The 18976-nt window shown below is 54.4% G+C and overlaps 12 protein-coding genes across 12 annotated transcripts; 4 read left to right on the forward strand and 8 right to left on the reverse strand.

Annotated features, from left to right (window-relative positions):
- Nucleotides 1-276: 276 nt before the first annotated feature.
- Nucleotides 277-2169, reverse strand: Malapachy_1659 (gtp-binding protein sar1; the record flags this gene model as incomplete). Its single annotated transcript, XM_018136162.1, has 9 exons — nucleotides 277-327; nucleotides 377-592; nucleotides 872-1038; nucleotides 1314-1652; nucleotides 1700-1765; nucleotides 1800-1860; nucleotides 1900-1958; nucleotides 2027-2045; nucleotides 2146-2169. 9 exons carry the CDS (start codon nucleotides 2167-2169, stop codon nucleotides 277-279), a joined length of 1002 nt encoding a protein of 333 aa, XP_017990653.1.
- Nucleotides 2170-2487: 318 nt separating this feature from the next.
- Malapachy_1656 (pkinase-domain-containing protein) lies at nucleotides 2488-3837 on the reverse strand (the record flags this gene model as incomplete). The annotated part of the gene is made up of 4 exons (XM_018136159.1): nucleotides 2488-3351; nucleotides 3396-3479; nucleotides 3518-3753; nucleotides 3816-3837. 4 exons carry the CDS (start codon nucleotides 3835-3837, stop codon nucleotides 2488-2490), a joined length of 1206 nt encoding a protein of 401 aa, XP_017990827.1.
- Nucleotides 3838-4144: 307 nt separating this feature from the next.
- On the forward strand, nucleotides 4145-5236 carry Malapachy_1679 (hypothetical protein; the record flags this gene model as incomplete). Its single annotated transcript, XM_018136181.1, has 1 exon — nucleotides 4145-5236. The coding sequence occupies one exon, from the start codon at nucleotides 4145-4147 to the stop codon at nucleotides 5234-5236; it is 1092 nt and encodes a 363-aa protein (XP_017990886.1).
- Nucleotides 5237-5269: 33 nt separating this feature from the next.
- Malapachy_1644 (fcf1-domain-containing protein) lies at nucleotides 5270-5892 on the reverse strand (the record flags this gene model as incomplete). Its single annotated transcript, XM_018136147.1, has 2 exons — nucleotides 5270-5783; nucleotides 5822-5892. 2 exons carry the CDS (start codon nucleotides 5890-5892, stop codon nucleotides 5270-5272), a joined length of 585 nt encoding a protein of 194 aa, XP_017990900.1.
- Nucleotides 5893-6384: 492 nt separating this feature from the next.
- On the reverse strand, nucleotides 6385-6797 carry Malapachy_1654 (eukaryotic translation initiation factor 1; the record flags this gene model as incomplete). The annotated part of the gene is made up of 2 exons (XM_018136157.1): nucleotides 6385-6719; nucleotides 6770-6797. 2 exons carry the CDS (start codon nucleotides 6795-6797, stop codon nucleotides 6385-6387), a joined length of 363 nt encoding a protein of 120 aa, XP_017990645.1.
- Nucleotides 6798-6937: 140 nt separating this feature from the next.
- On the forward strand, nucleotides 6938-7539 carry Malapachy_1685 (hypothetical protein; the record flags this gene model as incomplete). The annotated part of the gene is made up of 2 exons (XM_018136187.1): nucleotides 6938-7064; nucleotides 7097-7539. The coding sequence occupies 2 exons, from the start codon at nucleotides 6938-6940 to the stop codon at nucleotides 7537-7539; spliced, it is 570 nt and encodes a 189-aa protein (XP_017990697.1).
- Nucleotides 7540-7620: 81 nt separating this feature from the next.
- Malapachy_1691 (proteophosphoglycan ppg4) lies at nucleotides 7621-9165 on the reverse strand (the record flags this gene model as incomplete). Its single annotated transcript, XM_018136192.1, has 1 exon — nucleotides 7621-9165. The coding sequence occupies one exon, from the start codon at nucleotides 9163-9165 to the stop codon at nucleotides 7621-7623; it is 1545 nt and encodes a 514-aa protein (XP_017990723.1).
- A 286-nt stretch (nucleotides 9166-9451) lies between these two features.
- Malapachy_1675 (alpha-mannosyltransferase) lies at nucleotides 9452-11062 on the forward strand (the record flags this gene model as incomplete). The annotated part of the gene is made up of 2 exons (XM_018136177.1): nucleotides 9452-9632; nucleotides 9663-11062. 2 exons carry the CDS (start codon nucleotides 9452-9454, stop codon nucleotides 11060-11062), a joined length of 1581 nt encoding a protein of 526 aa, XP_017990876.1.
- Nucleotides 11063-11098: 36 nt separating this feature from the next.
- On the reverse strand, nucleotides 11099-12700 carry Malapachy_1639 (mitochondrial carrier; the record flags this gene model as incomplete). The annotated part of the gene is made up of 1 exon (XM_018136143.1): nucleotides 11099-12700. The coding sequence occupies one exon, from the start codon at nucleotides 12698-12700 to the stop codon at nucleotides 11099-11101; it is 1602 nt and encodes a 533-aa protein (XP_017990805.1).
- Nucleotides 12701-13304: 604 nt separating this feature from the next.
- Nucleotides 13305-15883, forward strand: Malapachy_1636 (s-adenosyl-l-methionine-dependent methyltransferase; the record flags this gene model as incomplete). Its single annotated transcript, XM_018136140.1, has 2 exons — nucleotides 13305-13426; nucleotides 13462-15883. The coding sequence occupies 2 exons, from the start codon at nucleotides 13305-13307 to the stop codon at nucleotides 15881-15883; spliced, it is 2544 nt and encodes an 847-aa protein (XP_017990810.1).
- A 610-nt stretch (nucleotides 15884-16493) lies between these two features.
- Malapachy_1642 (mdj1-heat shock protein) lies at nucleotides 16494-17929 on the reverse strand (the record flags this gene model as incomplete). Its single annotated transcript, XM_018136145.1, has 2 exons — nucleotides 16494-16662; nucleotides 16701-17929. 2 exons carry the CDS (start codon nucleotides 17927-17929, stop codon nucleotides 16494-16496), a joined length of 1398 nt encoding a protein of 465 aa, XP_017990905.1.
- A 229-nt stretch (nucleotides 17930-18158) lies between these two features.
- Nucleotides 18159-18857, reverse strand: Malapachy_1666 (ltp1-protein-tyrosine-phosphatase; the record flags this gene model as incomplete). Its single annotated transcript, XM_018136168.1, has 6 exons — nucleotides 18159-18213; nucleotides 18251-18294; nucleotides 18328-18361; nucleotides 18450-18503; nucleotides 18541-18642; nucleotides 18679-18857. The coding sequence occupies 6 exons, from the start codon at nucleotides 18855-18857 to the stop codon at nucleotides 18159-18161; spliced, it is 468 nt and encodes a 155-aa protein (XP_017990866.1).
- Nucleotides 18858-18976: the final 119 nt, after the last annotated feature.

Consider the following 18976-nt stretch of genomic DNA (forward strand, 5'->3'; position numbering starts at 1 on the left):
TATCACGTCAAAATGACTAAGCGCCCCCTCGAAGCACGCCATGCTACCAACGCCCCCGGCCGCTTCTCTCTCAGGCCCAAGATACAAAGCGTCCTTCTCAGGCCTTCACTAGGCACTGCCACTGACACCGACCAGGCCTATAGACAAACAACTTCCAAAATGAGCAATCTGTATGCTTTTTCACAACTATAGCACAATCCGCCATAGTGTGGCGCCATGCTGATCATAGACCATCAGGCTGGAATACTACAGTCTAGGGAATCAGTGACGAAGAACTTAGGCCTCAGCCTCCTCGACGCTCTTGCCCGACTTGCGCGCAATGAGAACCTTGCTGTAAGGTGTTAGCCCATGCCCCACTCGCAAAAGCATCAAATACATACCGGTCCTTGTCCATCTTAATCTTGGTGATCACGACGTTCGACGGGTGGATCGGGATCTGCACAGTGGCACCGTTCGACTTCTCCTTCTGGAGACGCTCGAGGTGGACAACCCACTTCTTGCGGTAGACCTGGACGATGCGGCCCTCCGAGCCACGCGACGAGCCACGCACAACGAGGACCTCGTCATCCTTGCGGATCGGAAGCGAGCGGAGCTGTTACAGGTTAGTAAATGTCCATGTTAGCGCGAGTCAGGTTGAATAGCATGTGTGAACGACAAAACGCAAGAATGAAAATGGTCATAGTGCTGAATGATGCATCATCACATATCCCTCTATACCATCACGCAAAAACGTTGTTGCTAGCCACATACGTTTGCAGTGATAATCATAACACAAAGGAAGAAAAACATCATCCTGCACATGGCAATAACCACCAACATTACATCTTCTAGCCGATGCACCACATACCAAAAACCTGCGTTAAATACGTACACCGTGCTCAGCGCGGAGCTCCTTGCTCACAGGAGCCGACATGATCTTCCTCCTAATGTGACCCGGGGCATCAAAGTGGGCCTTGCGGTTGACGCGACGCGAAGTGCTGACCATGATGCCAATATACCTTGAGACGTAGGTCGTAAAGTACCACTCGAAGACGAGCGCTAGACCTGAGGTAGGGGCCGCTCGCCCTTGTAATATTTCACGTGACTTATTCTCATCAACTATACGGGCTCTCAAACGCCATGTGGAATCCATGTGCGCACCCTGGATGATCCCCACAGAATGTTTATACATGCTTACTCAATCTATGAGAAGCCGATGGTCTGCTACGGTGACAAGCCCAATATATGGGTCCCTAAGCAGCCTAGCATGAGCGGAACATTACACCAGGAAAGGCTTAAATCTGTAAAAGGCGTAAGCTTTACCAGCAGTATACATACGTAGTTCGAGAGCCAACGGAAACCCTCGCCATAGCCCTGGCGCATGACCACTGAGCACATGAACAGCTCGATAGGGCGGATGTCCTTAAGAGGCACCGAGCCCTTACCAGTGGTCTGGAACAGACCCAGAGACTGACGAAGTTCCTCCTCCGAAACGGCGCCAGGAGCATCGATCTTGTTGCCCAAAATCAGGAACGGCACCTTGTTCAGCTCCTCAATCGAAAGAAGCGAATCAAGTTCAGCACGGGCCTCCGGGAAACGATCCACATCCTGCGAATCGACCAGGAAGACAATACCATCGACCTCAGGGAAGTAGTCCTTCCAAAGACGACGAGCTAGAAACATGTGAGTATTTCAGGTCCCAAAAACGACAAATACATACCCTGTTGGTGGCCACCCAAATCGTATGTAGTGAACTTCACCATGCCAATAGACAGCTCCTCCGACGCTGCATGTTAGTGATTCATGAACGTGATACATACTAGGGTGAAGGGTAGGCTGAAGGGTGGCAAGACGGTCGTTCTTCAACATATGAAGGAGAGTCTGCCGTGTAAGCCCCTAACGACATAGACGAATACATACAGTTTTACCGGCATTGTCAAGACCAAGGAAGAGAATCTTGGCATTCTTGTGGGTAAGACCTGTATAGTAGAAAATCCAATGTGTTAGTCATGGGTTCCAATTGTCAAGAAGCATGTCGTGCACGTACCCAGCTGAGCGAGGATATCCTGTTCATATGTTAGTATGGCTACGCACAAGGAAAAGAGGAGAAGGCTAATAAGCGCTGAGGTTCATATTGCCCTATCCACTGTGTTGAATGATACATACCCAGAACCAGTTGATAATGAACATTCTCTAGACTGTCGACAAGGCACGAAGTCGAACCGAAATGTGACGCGGACCGAGCCTGGCGACAGGCCTTGGAGTTCTCCAGCTACCCCGGTCCTCGGCCGAGCGCCCAATGTTTCGAAATATTCACTGTCTTAAAGAGAGGCCCAAGCGCATTCGCAAAAGAGCATCATACAAGTTATGTACGTATAAGGAAAAAGCCCAAAGCGATCTAATCGCTACTCGTGAATATTCATAGAGAATCCATAACTAGAAAGATCAATAATAGTGATATGAGGAACATTGAGAGCAGCAATGAGATGATCTTTGACTTGCTAGTTCTTACTCAAGGGAAACCCTCAAGTCTTCGGCGGGGATGGGCTCGAAGTTGTGGACATCAATACCACGCTGCTTCAATGCCTCCTCAGCCCTAGGAGGAACAAGATGCTTGATGAGATCCGGGCGAATCGATAATTCCTCGCGAGTAAAGTTGAAGAGATCAGGCATGGGACGTCCATTTGACAAAATCACGTCTTCGTCCCTCAATTCGTCAAAGAAGGGGTGGCACAGGGCTTCCACAGCTGTTAGGCGAGCATGCGGAGTGTATTGAAGTAAGTTGGTAATCAGATCAATTGCATCAGCAGGGGTGCGTGGCCTGAAAATCTTCGGGAAAGGATGGGGACGAATTTGTGGGAACTTGTGTTCCATGTAGTTAGGGTTCATTGTCTTGATTTGCTCACGCGAGGGGGTTCCCAGAACCTTGATGATCTCAACCAGCTGGTCAATACCACTTTCACCCGGGAATAATGGCAGACCCTGCATCAATTCAGCCATGACACAGCCCGTGGACCAGATATCAATATTGGTGGTGTAGTTGGTAGCACCGAAAATAAGCTCAGGCGCACGATAGTAGCGCGAGCAGATATAACTGACATTCGGTTCGCCAGGTACGAGGATCTTGGCAGAACCAAAGTCACACAGCTTCAAAACACCAGTGCGAGGGTCCAAAAGGAGGTTTTGGGGTTTGATATCGCGGTGGCAAATACCTAGGGAGTGGATATAGGCCAGGCTGCGCAGAATTTGATACATGTATAGTTTCACAAGAAGCATCGGCATTGTCTGCTTCACTTTGGTATAATGCCGAGTAGCGCGGTACACAGTTTCGGGCACGTACTCCAGCACCAAGTTTAGGAACACTTCGTCTTGCTATGCCGGTTAGTTTCTGTGATTGGGGTAGAGAAGAAACATACCTTATCACCATTGGTGTAGAAGTACGCACGAAGGTCCACAACATTGGGGTGGCTCAGAACGCGCATGATCTGAAGTTCACGATTCTGATGGGTTAGTCATGCATCGCTCGGGATTCACATACCTTGAAGCGTTTATCTTGCAATACTTTCTTGATGGCAATGCTGTCACTACCATCTGTGACTTCCGACGCAGGAACTTCTGTGCCATCAGGGTTGTACCGCACAAGACGGGCCTGGAACACTACACCGAAACTGCCGTTGCCGATGACACGGCAGTTGGTGTAACCGATCTCAAGCTGCTTTCCAGTCTTTCCGTCAGAGGCCAAAACCTTGACGACCTTGGATGGGTCATCCATCCCTGCCATGTGTTAGAACATATTCTGTACAAAACGGACACACGTCCCGCCCCGCCCCACATACCTTGAATTTTGATGCCATTCATAGTGAGTAGGGTTTACTCGGTGTACGTTGGATGAAATCACAGTACTGTGCTTCAAAAATCCTAAACCGAGGCAAACCGTCGTCAGGAAGCAATACACCTATGCCTACACGCAACCTAGTGGTGACAGGGCGACCCAACTGAAAGCTCGGCGCTCCTCCCGTGCATCACTGCGCCGTCGGGCGGAGTGTGGCTGATTCGGCCGAGACTAGGGTCAGCTGGTCCAAGCTTCGGGCACACGTGTTCTGACGCAAATTAAAGTGTGAAGAAGTCTGGGGTGATAGGGCTCCGCGTTGGAAGATTACACAGAATGGTCCATGGCCAGCATGCTTTCGGTCGTGCCATTCTTCGGAAAGGTGTGAATGATGGTGAGATAGGTGCTCCCAAATTTTCGCATCTAGAAGCTACTTTCCCATTGCGGCTGTTAACACCGCAAGAATCCTGCCGCGATGCGACGATCAATGCGGCTGCTTATCGGAAAGTTCCCTTCAAAGGTGTGGGCGTACTTTTCATGGTAAGCTATGGAGGTGGTCTTGTCTGTGGTGATAACATAGAGCTGGACGTGGATGTTGGCTCTGATACACGTCTTCTGATCCTAACACAAGGTAGCACCAAAGTGTATCGTGAACGACGAGGGGGAGATGCGCCAGCTGTGATCAAACGCGCATCAGGACCGGCACCAGCCTCGCAGCAGTATATTCGGTACCTGGTCCGCGAAAACTCTACCCTTATACTGCTACCCGCTCCAGTGACATGTTATGCGCGTTCGCGATACTCTCAGGTCCAACGAATCGACTTGAGGAGCGCAACGACCTCCTCCCTTGTTCTCTTGGACTGGTTTACTTCTGGTCGGTTGGCCGTGGACGGACCTCGTGAATCCACAGATTTCTATCGCATCCCAGAACTCTGGCATTTTTATTTATACCAAAGCCGAAATGAAGTGCGCGTGGATGGGCAGGTCATTGCACGCGACAGGCAGCAATTAGAGCAAGATTTGCCAGAGGTGCTACAGCGCAGTGACAAGACGGAATTGGCACGTCGATGCGAACCATACACATGTTTTGCATTTGTAATCCTGTACGGGCCTGAATGCAAAGCTTTGTGTGAGGCGCTACTTCGTGAATATGATACCATTCAGCAACCCCAACCCTTGCTTCGTTCCGGCGGTACACTCGGTGCCTCGCACGTAGAGCCACCCGATGTACTATGGAGTGCAAGTCCCTTGTTTTCAGGTGCTCCGGTCCCTGGTAGCGACCGTCAGACCACGGGGAAAGAACAGGCAGGGTTGATTTTGCGTATTGCCGGTATGAGGACAGATACGGTGCGTGCTTGGCTCTATGAGCATTTATCGCATGTGCGCTATCTGGTCGGTGATGATATGTACCATGTGGCATTAGGATAATACGTAAATAGGGAATGCTGTTATACAAGAAAGTTAATTTGGAGCGCCCTGATCAGGGAGACGCTCGATCCTGTATTGGCGTCGTGCAATATACATCAAAGGGATACCGGGCACCTGGCGCACACGTCGACGAAGCTCGCGATCGCAAGTGGCGACAATGTAACATTTGTGGCTCTTAATGCGCTCAATGATACAGTCATCTGCATATGTGCCTTTGTGTGTGCATTCCAGTCGCTCAAAGCGAGGATCACGCGCTACACGCAGAGCGATGCGGTACTTTGGTCCAAGCTTTTCCAACTCGGAAATGACGCACGTAGTAATGCAGGGAATGGTTTTGGCGTACAAGCAGTCCATCATGCCTTGCACAAGTTCGATCTTGTTTTGCAAACTGAAGTTGATAAAGTTGGTATCGACAAGGACACGGTAGGGAGGTCCCAGAGCAGAGTTGTGCTGAAAGAACATGGACGATGCAGCGACTTCGATGCGCCTTTTCTTTTCCTCGGCCTTTTTGGCTTCGACGATAGCATGCTCTTTGTCATTGGCTTTGCTGGTCATGTTAGTCACCCGATCGCAAAATCGACGTACATTCTGTTGTCTTTGGGGTTCAACAACCGTTTCACCTCTCCGAATTTCCGAACTTGCCTCTTTTTGCCCATACTATGCTCAGCGCCAACGTGAAGCACGGTGGTTAATCTATATGCGTGGGTCCGGGCGGTGGCAAAGGAAAATTTTGGTGCCACGTGATAAGGTACTCCTAACGTCAAGGAGGGATGAGGGCCCACCCCAGCTTCGTAGTCCCACGGTGGCTGAAAGAGACCACGATGGCCAAGCGTGAAGGGAAGGTCACTACAATATTTAAACCTACATGGTATCCACAGGACAGTTCATGGACCATAGCACGAAGAGGGCTCACGTAGAACGAAACAACTATCCATGACCCAGCCTTGGCGACAGCCAAAGGACAGGGTTCTAGTGGAGTGAGAAGGATGCACATCATGCATTCAAGTGACTAGGACGTAAAAGCTTTGTTCATGACACACACAAGTGGATGGCTCCGTTTGTTTCTTCATGAGTGAGCAGATCATAAGCCAGCACCACGCATATGTACAAAGCATATCGTTATTACATGTGAGACAGTAAGGGCCAGCTTAGAAACCGTGCACCTTAACATCGGACTTGGGAATACCCTCCTCGATCAAGAACATCGAGATTTTCTGGCGCTGGTCACCCTGGAGCTGAATAACCTGACCCAGCTCTTCATCATCTACCAGCGTGCCGTTGCAAGCGAATTCCTTCTTGAAGGCCTTCAGCAGCTTCTTCGCGTCGTACTCCTTCGGCAGACCCTGCAACGTCGTCAGCGTCTTACGACCATTCCTCTGCTGGATACGAATGTGGACGTAGTTGTGCACCTGAGCGGCCTTCTTCTTCTCCTCTGGGACTTCCTCAGTCACAATCTGTTCATCACCAAGGTCCGCAAAAGGATCTAATGGTCATAGTTAGCACATGTCCACCAAAAAAACAGTATACACGTACCGTAGCTGGCCAAGTTCTGGATGCTCATACGCTGTTGCCAAAGGTCTTTGTCGAGATGGAAGAGACAGAGAAATTGTGCCCGTTCACACTTTTAATTCACGTGATCCTCGCCCTCACGTCTCAAAAAAAGTGGCAGCCTGCTGATCGATCGTTGGACGTTGCAGGACCATGGCACAGTTCTCGAAGCGAAGTGTCGTGAAGCATCGCACGCGTTCGGGTCCCCAAGCGAAGGGATCGAAAGGCGGATTTTCCGTCGGTGCCACCAATGTGCCGAATGGCGCGTATATTGGGCGAGGTACGTGTGCCTGCGTACTGACATATCCACAGCCAAGAAGCACAAAGCGGATTTGATCCATAAAGCCAAAGTGAAGAAGGCCTATTACAAGATGCTTAAACACGAAGGAGGGCCGGAAGAGTCAGAGGGCGTGGACTTGGAGCCGTCAAAGCAGGATCTGGGCCGCTTTGCGCCTGAGAACGACGAAGAGGATGGCTTAGAGACGCTTCAGCCTCGGGAGGAACGTGAGCCCGCCAAGGAGCCAGCATCCAAGCCGAAAAAGCTACCGTACTTTTATAAACCACCGAAGAAGAAGGACGCTACAGCGAAACCTGTGCCCAAGCGGACCAAGGAAGAAGCCATCGAAGAACGTGAGGCGCGTCGAGAGAAGTGGAACCGCAAGAGCCCCAGTCGCTTGGGTCGTCAGCGCGGCCAGCCTGATCTGGGCGCACGCGTGGAAGTCATGCTGGAGAAAATTCAGCGGCAGGCCAATTAGATACCCGACGAAGAAGAAAAACGAATGATATGTAGAGTGTATGTCACTATGTACAATACAAGGTATAGCCAAACCCGTCCGTCAACCATCCATGCGCGCGAGCCGCGACGGAGAGCGATGATAGCGGAGTAGGTGAGCATGAAGCTCGTTGATTCGCGTCGCCTCCGCCTCCAAGGAATCGATGGAGTCGTGAACATGGTTGGCCAAGATGCGGCGCTTCGTTGCGTCCATCGTAGGCTCCATCTCTTTGAGCTCATCAGCCAGCTCGCAGTACAGCTTCTTTTGGTGAAGAAACTCGCGCTTGTGCTGCTCAAACAAGTGTTCCAGCAGACGCACATCAGACGCGGAGAGAGTCGGCGTTTGAGAGCGCTGTAAACGGCGGAGCAACGAGTCAATAGCTACATCGTCCGCCTCTTGCTGGCGCAGATGGGCACGGATTTGGTCTTTGCGCACCGACTTTTTCTCCATGCCAGAAGAGAGACCCATGGCGTCGGCCACCGCGCGGCAGATCTGTTCGTAGCGCTCCTGCGTAGGCAAAGACGGCTCATCGATACGTGAAGCATCCAACGAGAAGTCTTCTGATGCAGATGCAGGTGCAGGCGCTGCGGGGGCCGACGTAGGATGCATAGAGTGCTGCAAACTGCTCACAGCTCGAGAAAGTCGATGAAGTTCATCGTACAATCGCTCAATGGATCGAGAGAAAGTAGGAGGAGGACTTGCCGCCGGAGGCGATGCTGGCTTTGCACTAGCAACGCCAAGACGAGACGCGATACGCGACGCCAGCTGATTCACATCCATCGTCTCGTTGTCTGGCTCAGGTGCGGGTATATACAACGAGTCCGAGGCTCTACGCGAACGATCACGCAAGGCATGGCGTACGTGTACCAGTTGGGCTCCTTGCCGCGCGACTTGCTCCTCCAGTACGTCCAGCCGAGCCTGCATTTGAGCAAGGGGCGCGGTGCTTCGCGCTTCAGCCTGGAGCTTCTGTACGTCATGCTCCAAAGAGGACAGGTATCGCGTAAGCGTCGACAATTGCTCATCTGCCCATACCACACGCTCAGGTCGTGACGAGGGTGGTTCTTTGTAGGTATATGGGGCACGCGAGGTGGGACGTGGTTTTTCCATGTCCATATCCTCGCTGTTCACCATGGTCTCTGCACTAGAGTGACGACTTCCCAAGGACGGCGAGCGTCGCTGAATGGGGCTAGGTATACGAGGCGTGATGCCTGGGTGCGATGGCCGCGATGCACGCAGCGTCGTGTCCACGGACGCGTCTGGACCAGCCATCTTGGAGATATCAAGAGCATCCTGGTACCGATCGCTTAGATGCGGACGTGGATGGACTTTGCTGCGGGCGCGCGTATGTCGATTCGGCGTAGCCAAAAAGATACTGTGGTTGCCCGGGGAGTGAAGGCCCGTCGCAGGGAACGCATCGTCCGCGTCCGATTCACTATCTGTCGAATCAAGGGGCCATGCATCCATGCCTTTGGTATCAGAGAACGCTTTGGGTGGCTTGGAAGCACGAGGAGAAAACAAGGAGGCCGTCGTAGGACGGGATGGACGCCAGTGGAGATCAAGCTCCTGCTCGAGCACACGGCGAATTTGTTCCTCTGTCATCACAGACATGCTTACAAACAGATGTATGCTAGAGGGAACGCGCAGCTACAGGCACCAATGCCGCCTCTGCTCGTCGACGTCCAGGAAAGAGAAGGACGCTTCGGTAGGCTGCGCGTGTGTTGCTTGTCTCGAACGCGTCGGTGGCCCAGCCGCGTGGATTCACGTGACCTGTGGGTCAGGCACGCACAGGGCAGCGCAGGGCAGCGCAGGCAGGGCGGAGACAGGCACTGACTGGGTGGGCAGAGAAAGGATCATCGGTCGACCATCGTGTCTGCCGGCCAAGAAGCACACGACCATGAGCCAACGCGAAACGTCACAGAGTCCTAGTGTGGCGTTTGTCCACCCTGACCTGGGGATCGGTGGGGCAGAGAAACTTGTGGTAGATGCGGCTGTGAGCCTGCAAGAGCAAGGCCACGACGTGCGTATCATCACATCGCATTTCGATCCTTCGCACGCCTTCGAGCCGACACGCGACGGTACGTGGTCCTAGTACGAACTAACGCCAGGCACGCTCCATGTTTTCCACGCAAAGACCTACGTTCCCCGGTCGATTCTCCACCGATTCCACTTGCCGATGGCCATTTTGCAGCAGCTTTCGCTGGTTCTCCAGGTCGCCATCGCCACAAGCCAAGGCAAACTGGCGAGCCAGTACCCGGGTTTGTATGCTTGCTTCACGAGCATGAAACCACAGCCTTTGCCGGACGTGTTCATCATTGATCAGTTGCCCATCGCTATCCCGCTTCTGAAGCTGATTTGCGGACGCCGTGTGATTTACTACTGCCATTTTCCCGACAAGGAGATCAGCGCAGCACTAGCACAGCAGCGTGGATGGGGCGGCTTATGGTCGCTAGCACGATCCGTGTACCGTTTCCCGCTGGATGTGCTGGAAGAAACCACGACGAGCTTTGCGGATATCGTGTTGGCCAATTCGTACTTTACGGCGAAGCATTTCCACAAAGCGTTCCCACGACTCCCCATCAAGCCCCGTGTTATATACCCTGGTGTGGATGACACGCAGTTCCATCCAGAGGATGTGGACGAGGCATACCGAACCTATATGCAAACGGCCACGGATGTGCGGATCCTCGATATGGTCGAGCTCTTGTTGGACGATCGTAAGCGGCCCACCTTCCTCTCTATCAATCGATTTGAAGCCAAGAAAAATGTGGCCCTGGCACTGGATACAATGGCGCGTATACGCCGATTGCAGCAGACAGACGTGCGCCTTGTGTGTGCGGGCGGCTACGATCCTCGTGTCCGCGACAATATCGAGACGCTGAATGCACTCAAAGCGCAGGCGACGCAGCTGGGTCTACGACATGTCACGTTGTGGACGCGCTCGCTTCCATACGAGCCACCGCTGTCCCCGCCAGACGCTGTGCATGTACAAAAGGCCGATGTTGTCTTCCTCCCTTCTCTCCCGAGTCCCCTGCTACGTGCGTGGCTCTGCTCGCCCATGACCCAAGCCTTGCTCTATACACCTACAAATGAGCACTTCGGCATTGTGCCACTGGAGGCTATGGCTTGTGGCGTGCCCGTGGTAGCGACCAACACAGGCGGCCCACTCGAGACGGTGGTCGATGCGTCGATGGACATTACTGGTCGTCCGCAAGTCCTCGATGCCACAGGGTTCCTACGCGCGCCCAACGCAGAGCAGTGGGCCTCGGCCTGCATCGCGATTCTCTCCTGGGACGAGCATATACGAGCTCGCCTGGCCGCCGCGGCCAAAGAACGCGTGGCGGCCCACTTCTCGGTGCGCGCGATGGGCCGTGAGCTGAAGCACGAAGTACAGGCGGTCGGTACAAGTGTAGTGCCATGGCCAGAGCGCAGTAGTATTCTCATCACGCTGCTGACGTTGGTGATTGCCTACCTGGTCCTTGTCATTGTGCTTGTGCGTATCTTGTAATTATATACTTGGCTATTCTATGCAGAAAAGAGGAAGCTAGATTTCCGTCCAGCCTGTGGATCCTTGGCGCTCGCCCGTGAGGAGTGTCAGGACAAACACAAGTAGATTCGCTGTGAAGCCCATGCCTAGACCACGATAGAGGCCACGGATGCCACCGAAACGGTCCTGGCCGCTCACGGCAATGGTCGACGAGTCGTCACTGTCGTCCCGGCGCACCGGCACGATCGTCGTTTCTTCCGTGACGATACGGTATACGGCCTCCGCCACGCCGCTGTACGGCACCGGGCGTGTCTCCACGCACGTCCGCAATCCACGACGGCCCGTGTTCGCGTTGGGCACGGCGAGGAGGCCCTGCATGGAATCAGGGCGCAGCGGCTCATGGTACTGCAGCTGGAGACGACGACGTACTGTTTCAATAGGCAGCGTAATCATGAGCGACAACGTCGAGAGACCCAGCTCGGCCAGCGCATACGAAATCGGCACAGCACTGGGATCGAGATGGAACACATTCTCGATCACAAGCGGCGCACCGAGCGCAAAGAGCGGACGGAACAAAAAGTCGAGAATGGTTGGAACGATCAGGTTGGGATGCAAGTACGTCGTACGCCACCCGCCCTCTTCACGGAAAATGGTGCGCAGAGCGTCCAAGGGACCCGTGTACTTGCGGTGCTGCCGCAGCGTCGACTGCGCAATAAGACGCGTGCGCACCAGGTCCAACGGCGAGACGAGGATGCCGGTCAGAAGATGCGACGTCATGAGCAGAGATAGCGTCGTCAACGGCTTGGGTGAGAAGGCAATGGGCATGGGGTTCAGTGCTGTAGGAGCAAAGATCGACAAAATGCCAGAGAGAATGGGTTGCAGCGTCGAGGTAGAGACGTCCAACAAAAAGGTGGTCAGCGCGCCTTTCCACAGACCCATCCACCCTTCCTTGCCACGCGCTACAGCCTTGATCATTTCCCACACGCCGCCCTTGACGACGATGGGCATCAAGAACTCGGGCCGTGCACTTTGATCGCCACGGCTGTCGGGTACAACGTATCCATAGGCATCCACGCGGCGCACAGGCGTACGTGGCGCCGACTTGGTCTTTCCTTGCGAGGTGGGAGTAGATGGATCACGGAAGTATCTGTCGTGATCCTCGTCGTCGTCGCTGCCCCAAGGCGTAATGGCCTTCTCTGGCGTATCACTCCATGGGTCCTCGTCGATATCATGCAGGGACGACGACTTTCTCGCACGTTCCGAGGCTTGCGGCTCATGCAGCTTGAGCCATACATCCTCACGCGGCACCCACTGCACTTGCAGCAGCAACTTGCCCACCTCGAACGGCATCGCAAGACACGTGCTGGTGTATTGCAAGGCGCCACTCACAAGTAACGACGTCACAATAGCACCAATGGACGTTTTTGCCGAGGCCATATCCAGTGCAGCATCCGCATCCGGTGGCAAGTACCGGTTGTTGGCGCGTGGGAGAGACAAGGCGGACGAGGCCGCGGAGGCGTTCGCCCCGCCTACATCGGCATTCGAGCCAGCTCGCTGTGCCCCACCGGCAAGCGGCGAGGGCGTGGTAGAGATAAACGAAAAGTCTTCACGTGGTTGGTGGTAGGGGCGAAGTACGTGCCCTTGGGAGGAAGAGTCCATCGCCACTGAGGAACACGCCTACGAAGCGCGTGCGTAGATCACAATAAGAATACAGGGCCGTGCCGCCGCCACCACCGGGGGTCTGACGTGTTAGCACATGGGCCTACTAGGTCTATATACATGCTTCAGCGTACACCAATGGTCCATGCCAACAATGACGCGACAGCTACCTACAAATACAATCAAGAGGAGTATGGGATCGCCTAGCGATTCACAAGGGCGGCAGACACCCTATGTATCGCGCGGCGCCTCGGACGTGGTGGATGTAGAGGGAGGTGGATGCATGGCCGGGGCCGCCTTGTGCGTGCCTTGGTGGCTCGTAGAGGACGTTGAAGAGGCCGTCGCGCGTCGGATCTCATCTACGTCGTCTTTGGTCAACGTAAGTGCCGTGGGGGGTCGGCGCAGCATGGTATGTGGCAAGGAAGAGAAGACTTGTCACGGTGCCAGCGTGTAGTGTATGTTGGCTCGCAGGCTCGCAGGTCGGGGCAGGAGCCTTTCGCGTGTCGCTGTCACGTGGGAAAATTTTCGTCCGCCTCCGCAGCCAGGCGCCGTAACGACGAACAACACATTCAGCGTGTCTCTTCGTTTCGCCTCCATCTTCATTATGGGACGTGGCCGCGCATACCGACGCGGACGTGGCGGAAAGTCGTCAGGTCGTCAGCAGAGCAGCGGCACGGGCGAGCGCCATGCTGCCTACACGGCCTTTGATCAGACCAGCCCGAAATTGTACGTGGCCGCGACCGATCGTCACTAACCAACAGCGAAGCGTACTACCAAGAGCAGGGCATTCTGCCGAGGGAGGAATGGGAGCCGTTCCTAGCGGCCATGCGTGCACCGCTTCCCACGACCTTCCGTATCACCTCGGGCAAGCCGACAGCTCGTCAGCTGCTGGATGCGATGCAGAACATTTACCTGCCCTTCCTCTCAAATGTGGAATTTGAGGGCGAGAAGGTGACGCCGCCTCGCCAGTTGGAATGGTACCCAGAGGGTCTTGGATGGCACTTGGACGTCCGCAAGAACGTGCTGCGTAAGTCGCCGGAATTCAAGCGTTTCCAGCAGTTCCTGGTGCATGAGACAGAAGTCGGCTCCATTTCGCGGCAGGAGGCTGTATCTATGCTTCCGCCCCTGTTCTTGGACGTGCGGCCTGAGCACCTAGTGCTGGACATGTGTGCGGCGCCGGGCTCCAAGACGGCGCAGCTGATTGAGGCCATTCACTCTCCTTTGACGACGGAGCCAGACGCGTTTGACCCTATGCCTATGGGTATTGTCGTGGCCAACGATTCAGATACAAAGCGTGCACACATGCTTGTGCACCAGGCCCAGCGTCTGCCTTCGCCCAACCTGTGTGTGACCAACGTCGACGCGAGCAACATGGCCAACATCCAAGTCGCTTGGAAGGGCGAGGCACCGGAGGACAAGATTCGTCAGCGTGACCTCAAGTACGACCGAATCTTGGCGGACGTGCCATGCTCTGGTGACGGTACACTGCGTAAGAACCTGGCGATCTGGAAGGACTGGACACCGATGAACGGTGTGGGATTGCACGCCTTGCAGCTGCGCATTCTCATTCGCGGTCTGACATTGCTACGTCCTGGTGGCCGTCTCGTGTATTCCACCTGCTCACTCAACCCCATTGAGAATGAGGCAGTGGTGGCAGCGGCGATTCGTCACTTTAAGGGCGATGTAGAGATTGTCGATGCCTCGGACATGCTACCCTCCCTCAAGCGCCGCCCAGGTATGACGTCCTGGAAGGTGTCGCCAGGCCGTGGAGCCCACCTGGCTAAGGCTACCGAGGCCACAGCCGATTCCGAGACAGCAGCAGCAGAAGAAACCACGGACACCAAGCGCCCTGTGATTCCATGGGTCGAGTCGTGGGACGCATTGCAGACGCTCGATGCCGATTTGGCATCACGCACGCCTACCAGCCTTTGGCCGCATGGCGACGAGGAGGCCATGCACATTGAGCGCTGCATCCGTGTATACCCGCACATGCAGAACACGGGTGGCTTTTTCGTGACCGTGCTCTCGAAGAAGAGCACGACGCCGGAAGAGTCGCAGTCGCTCGCGCCAGGTATGGTCCGTGCGATGGAGGCCATGGCGGCTGGTGCCAGCGATGCTTCGTCGGCCAGTGGCAAGCGCCCCGCCGAAGACGAGGGTGAGCAAGAAGCGAAGCGTGTCAAGGCAGTGGAAGAAAAGGCACCAGCGACGGACGCGCAGCCTGAGACTGAGGCAGAAACGCCGAGCGTTGTGCCGGTGGACAAGCACCGGGCGGACCGTGAAGCAAAGCGCCGTGGTCACCACAAGGAAGGCGTAGCCATTGGCGCTGGTGGTATGCCGTACCGTGAAGATCCGTTTGCGTACGTCAACCCCACCAACGCGGAGGTGCAATCGTGCGTTGAATGGTTCGGCTTGCACAACTTCCCCACTGCCAACCTGCTGGTACGCAACCCTGAACAGGTGCCGCTGCGTAGCGTGTACCTGACATCCAGCTCGGTACGTGCCATTGTTTCGGGTGGTGGCCCAGGTATGGGTGTGCACCCGACCATGAACCCACTCAAGATTCGTCTGCTCAACTGCGGTGTCAAAGTGTTTGGTCGTCAAGAATCGGTCAGCAAGGCGACGCAAGCGCCGAATGCGATGGATGTCAATGCAGATGCACAGGCTCGCCGTGAGAATGTATCGGCATCCTTGACATGCCGCTGGCGTGTAGTGAGTGACTCGCTGCACTCGATGCGCCCGTACCTCAGTGACAAGGTGGTGATTCGAGCGACTCTGTCAGACTTGGCCTTCTTTATCAAGGAGTACTACCCTGTGCTGGAGAACATTCCCGGCGAGGTGGGTGAGCGCCTTCGCGCGTCGGCTATGGGCAGCTATGTCCTGGATATCCAGCCAAGTGAACACGATGGTCATAAGCTGACAGTGGGCTTGTGCTATCCTGTCTGGCGCTCCATTGCATCGGCTAACCTCATGCTGGACAAGCAGGAAAAGAGTGCCCTATCCTACCGCTTGTTCGATACAGACTTGTCCGATCCGGAGGGCCAGCGCCAGTTCTCAGCGTACCCGCAGGGCCGCAAGAAACAGCAGCAGCAGCAGCAAGAGCCAGAACCAGAGCCAGCCACGACAGAGGAGAGAGTCAACGAGGCGCCCTCCACAGAAGATGTGCCAGCGCCATCAGCAGAATAATCCTTTCTATAGTTCGTACAGTAGAAGCTATGCCAAAGGTTCGCAGAGCACATGGTTAGCCGCACATAAAAAGCGCGCAAGGCCAAGTAAAAGAGAGAAGCATAGGCTTGAGAAGGAAAAAGGTTATGCGCCAAGGGGGAATCGAACCCCCGGCACAGCTACATCGAAACGATGGCAAAGCTGTATTTTACCACTAAACCATTGGCGCCGGTCGGTGACCGAACCGGCTTTCATTACGTATTTAGGACTAAGCTGATGTAGCTGACAAACAGAAAAAGGAATGCGCCAAGGGGGAATCGAACCCCCGGCACAGCTACATCGAAGTGATGGCAAAGCTGTATTTTACCACTAAACCATTGGCGCGCTCGGATGGTACTGGAGTTGCAAGACAACCAGATAAGGAGGTCCTACCCAACCCTGCCAGCCACACCATTCCTCCTTTATTGCGGTACATCGTCTTGAGGACTTGGCATTGATGATTATACATAGAAACCTAGCTACTTTTTACCCGCCAACCAGTCCGCCACATGGCCAAACATACGGGAAATGAAACCTAAACACACTAGTTAATCACCCTGTCGGATATACAGCCCGCACTAAGGCCAGCCCATTAAGACTCACCATCATGCTTTTGTTCAGCTTGAGATTCGTTGGCCTTCGTGTCGGTATTTGGCTCAGGGGATGCTGGCTTAGATGTGTTGCTTGTATCGCTTGGTGTACGGCCCTCGTACTCATCCACGAAAGCCTGCAACAGCTCCTTTTGTCGCTTGGTAAGGGACCTGGAAATGTAAGTACTTTTATCATAGGGACAACATACCTTGGTATCGTGACATCAAACTGGACCATGAGATCACCGTTGTTATCGTAGTTCTTGCGACCGCTAAGGCGAGGCACGCCACGGCCTTGAAGGATCATTTCATCACCAGCTTGCGTGCCAGCTGGGACACGGATGTCCACATCACCGTCCAACGTAGGCACGCGCACACGGCCACCAAGAACAGCCGTGTAGAACGGAATATGCGCTGGGTAGAATAGGTTGGTGCCTTGACGACGCCATGTCTTGCTCGGCAAGACGTGAATGCGAACAAAGAGAGAGCCAGGTGGTCCAGCACCTGTGAGGGGCACATCACCAGCACCATCTTGGCGAATGCGATAGCCATCGTCGACACCCGCCGGAATATTAATGGACACAGTGCGCTTCGACTTGACGCGACCGGCCCCTGAGCAGGACGAGCATTCGTCACCCGCCGCAATGGTCGATCCAGTACCATTACAAGCAGGACATGTACTGGCCATTTGGAATCCACCCTGGATGACAAAGGTACGCGTACCTGTACCGCGACACACCTGACACGTCGAGCGCCTGGCATTCTCCTTCAGGCCTGAGCCTGAACAGGTGCCGCATCGGTCGATAGGGTTGATGGTCACAGTGCGAGACGTGCCCTTGCAGGCTTCTTCGAAGCTGATGTTCACCGTAGCTTCGATATCTTCGCCACGGACTTCACCCCCAAAGCCAGTGCGAGTGCCACGCGGGCCACCGCCAAAAGCACCGCCAAAGAGAGATTCGAAAATGCTCTCGGCACTGCCTGGATGGAAGCCACCAAAGGGCGAGGCACCAGCACCACCGAAGGGGTTAAATCCACCAGCGCTGGGACCGTCCGCAGATCCAAACTGGTCGAAGGAAGCGCGCTTGTTCTCATCACTAAGGATGTCGTAAGCGGCCTGGATCTCGACAAAGCGCTCTTTCGCGCCTGGCTCCTTGCTGGTGTCAGGGTGGAACTTCTTGGCAAGCTGATAGTAAGCATGTTTGATCTCCTTGGCTGTTGCGTCCCGTTTCACGCCGAGGGTAGCATATGGATCTTTCGGGGTAGAAAGCTGTGCCCTGCTGGCATGGAATGCGCGCTGATACGAAGGAACGTGCGGAGAGGTCGTCAGCACCATGCCGTGAGTCGTGGGACCACGGCGAGAAGCCGCAGACGACATGGTCACCAGAGCACGCGACGGCGCCGGTTTGGCCTGCCAGGCTTGTGCCTTCAAGACCCGCATACTGCTGGATGCAGTGGTGCTGAGGCCCCCCGCACTACGTTGACTGAGGAACGATCCAGTCATGGGCGTGTGAGAAAGTGGATACGATGCACGTTGCAACGCGACAGTGGCGTTGAAATTTCCGGTGGCTCGGCCGTCTCTGGAAGATTCTTTCTATTGGCAAAAATGTCTACAGAAGAGGTGATCCACGTGGCAGGAATTTTAGTGGTGGCGAAGGGCCCCGGCCGATTTACAATTGTGCGCCCGGGCCCAGTTTGAGATGAGCCAAGAAGGCACGCGAATATCTGGTGATTAGGACAGGGGTCAAGAGAGGGCACGTACCGCTCGCATTGCTCGAACACGCTATCAAAGGCATGATCACCAATCTGAGACGGTAAGCACATATATATCACACGTACATAGTAGGGGTCATAGATCGTGGAATTGTCGTCGCTGGGGATGTCAATGGGTGTAGACAAGATACATACAAGGCTGAGAACAGCATGACTCTGTACGATTAGTGGCGTACGGGTATACATACTTGGTGCTCGAGTTTTTGGGCTGTGCACGTTGGATATTCTTGAGGTTGTTGGAACTGTGTGTAAGCCCCGTTCAGATAAGTGGCAACGTACTCCATGCCAAAAATATAGTCAAACTTGGTAAAATCGTTGGGTTGAAGCGCACGCGCGAGATGATTGACAGGTACGTTATGCTTCTTGCACACACGCACAGTGCTGTACGTTAGCGATCACTTGACATGGGCCTCGTACCGAAGATCTGGCTCTTCGCCTTCGTGGTAATCAGCAGTGCCACAGCTGTCAATAACGCCAAAGTGATTGGATAGTCCTTGTTCCTTCACCATCTTTGCGAATACAGCTTCCGCCATGGGGCTGCGGCAGATGTTGCCCAGGCAGCAGAATAACACGTTGATCTTACCTTCGTCCGACATGGTATAGGTACAAGAGCGCCGAGTCGTTATCCGATCCAAAATTAGCCTATTTTTCGGCTCTCCACATCTCCACACGCTGTCCAGGGTAAAATGAATGGATTTAGTGCTATAAGTGGAAT

This window comes from Malassezia pachydermatis (genome assembly GCF_001278385.1).
Source record: "Malassezia pachydermatis strain CBS 1879 chromosome Unknown scaffold7, whole genome shotgun sequence".
NCBI lineage: Eukaryota > Fungi > Basidiomycota > Malasseziomycetes > Malasseziales > Malasseziaceae > Malassezia > Malassezia pachydermatis.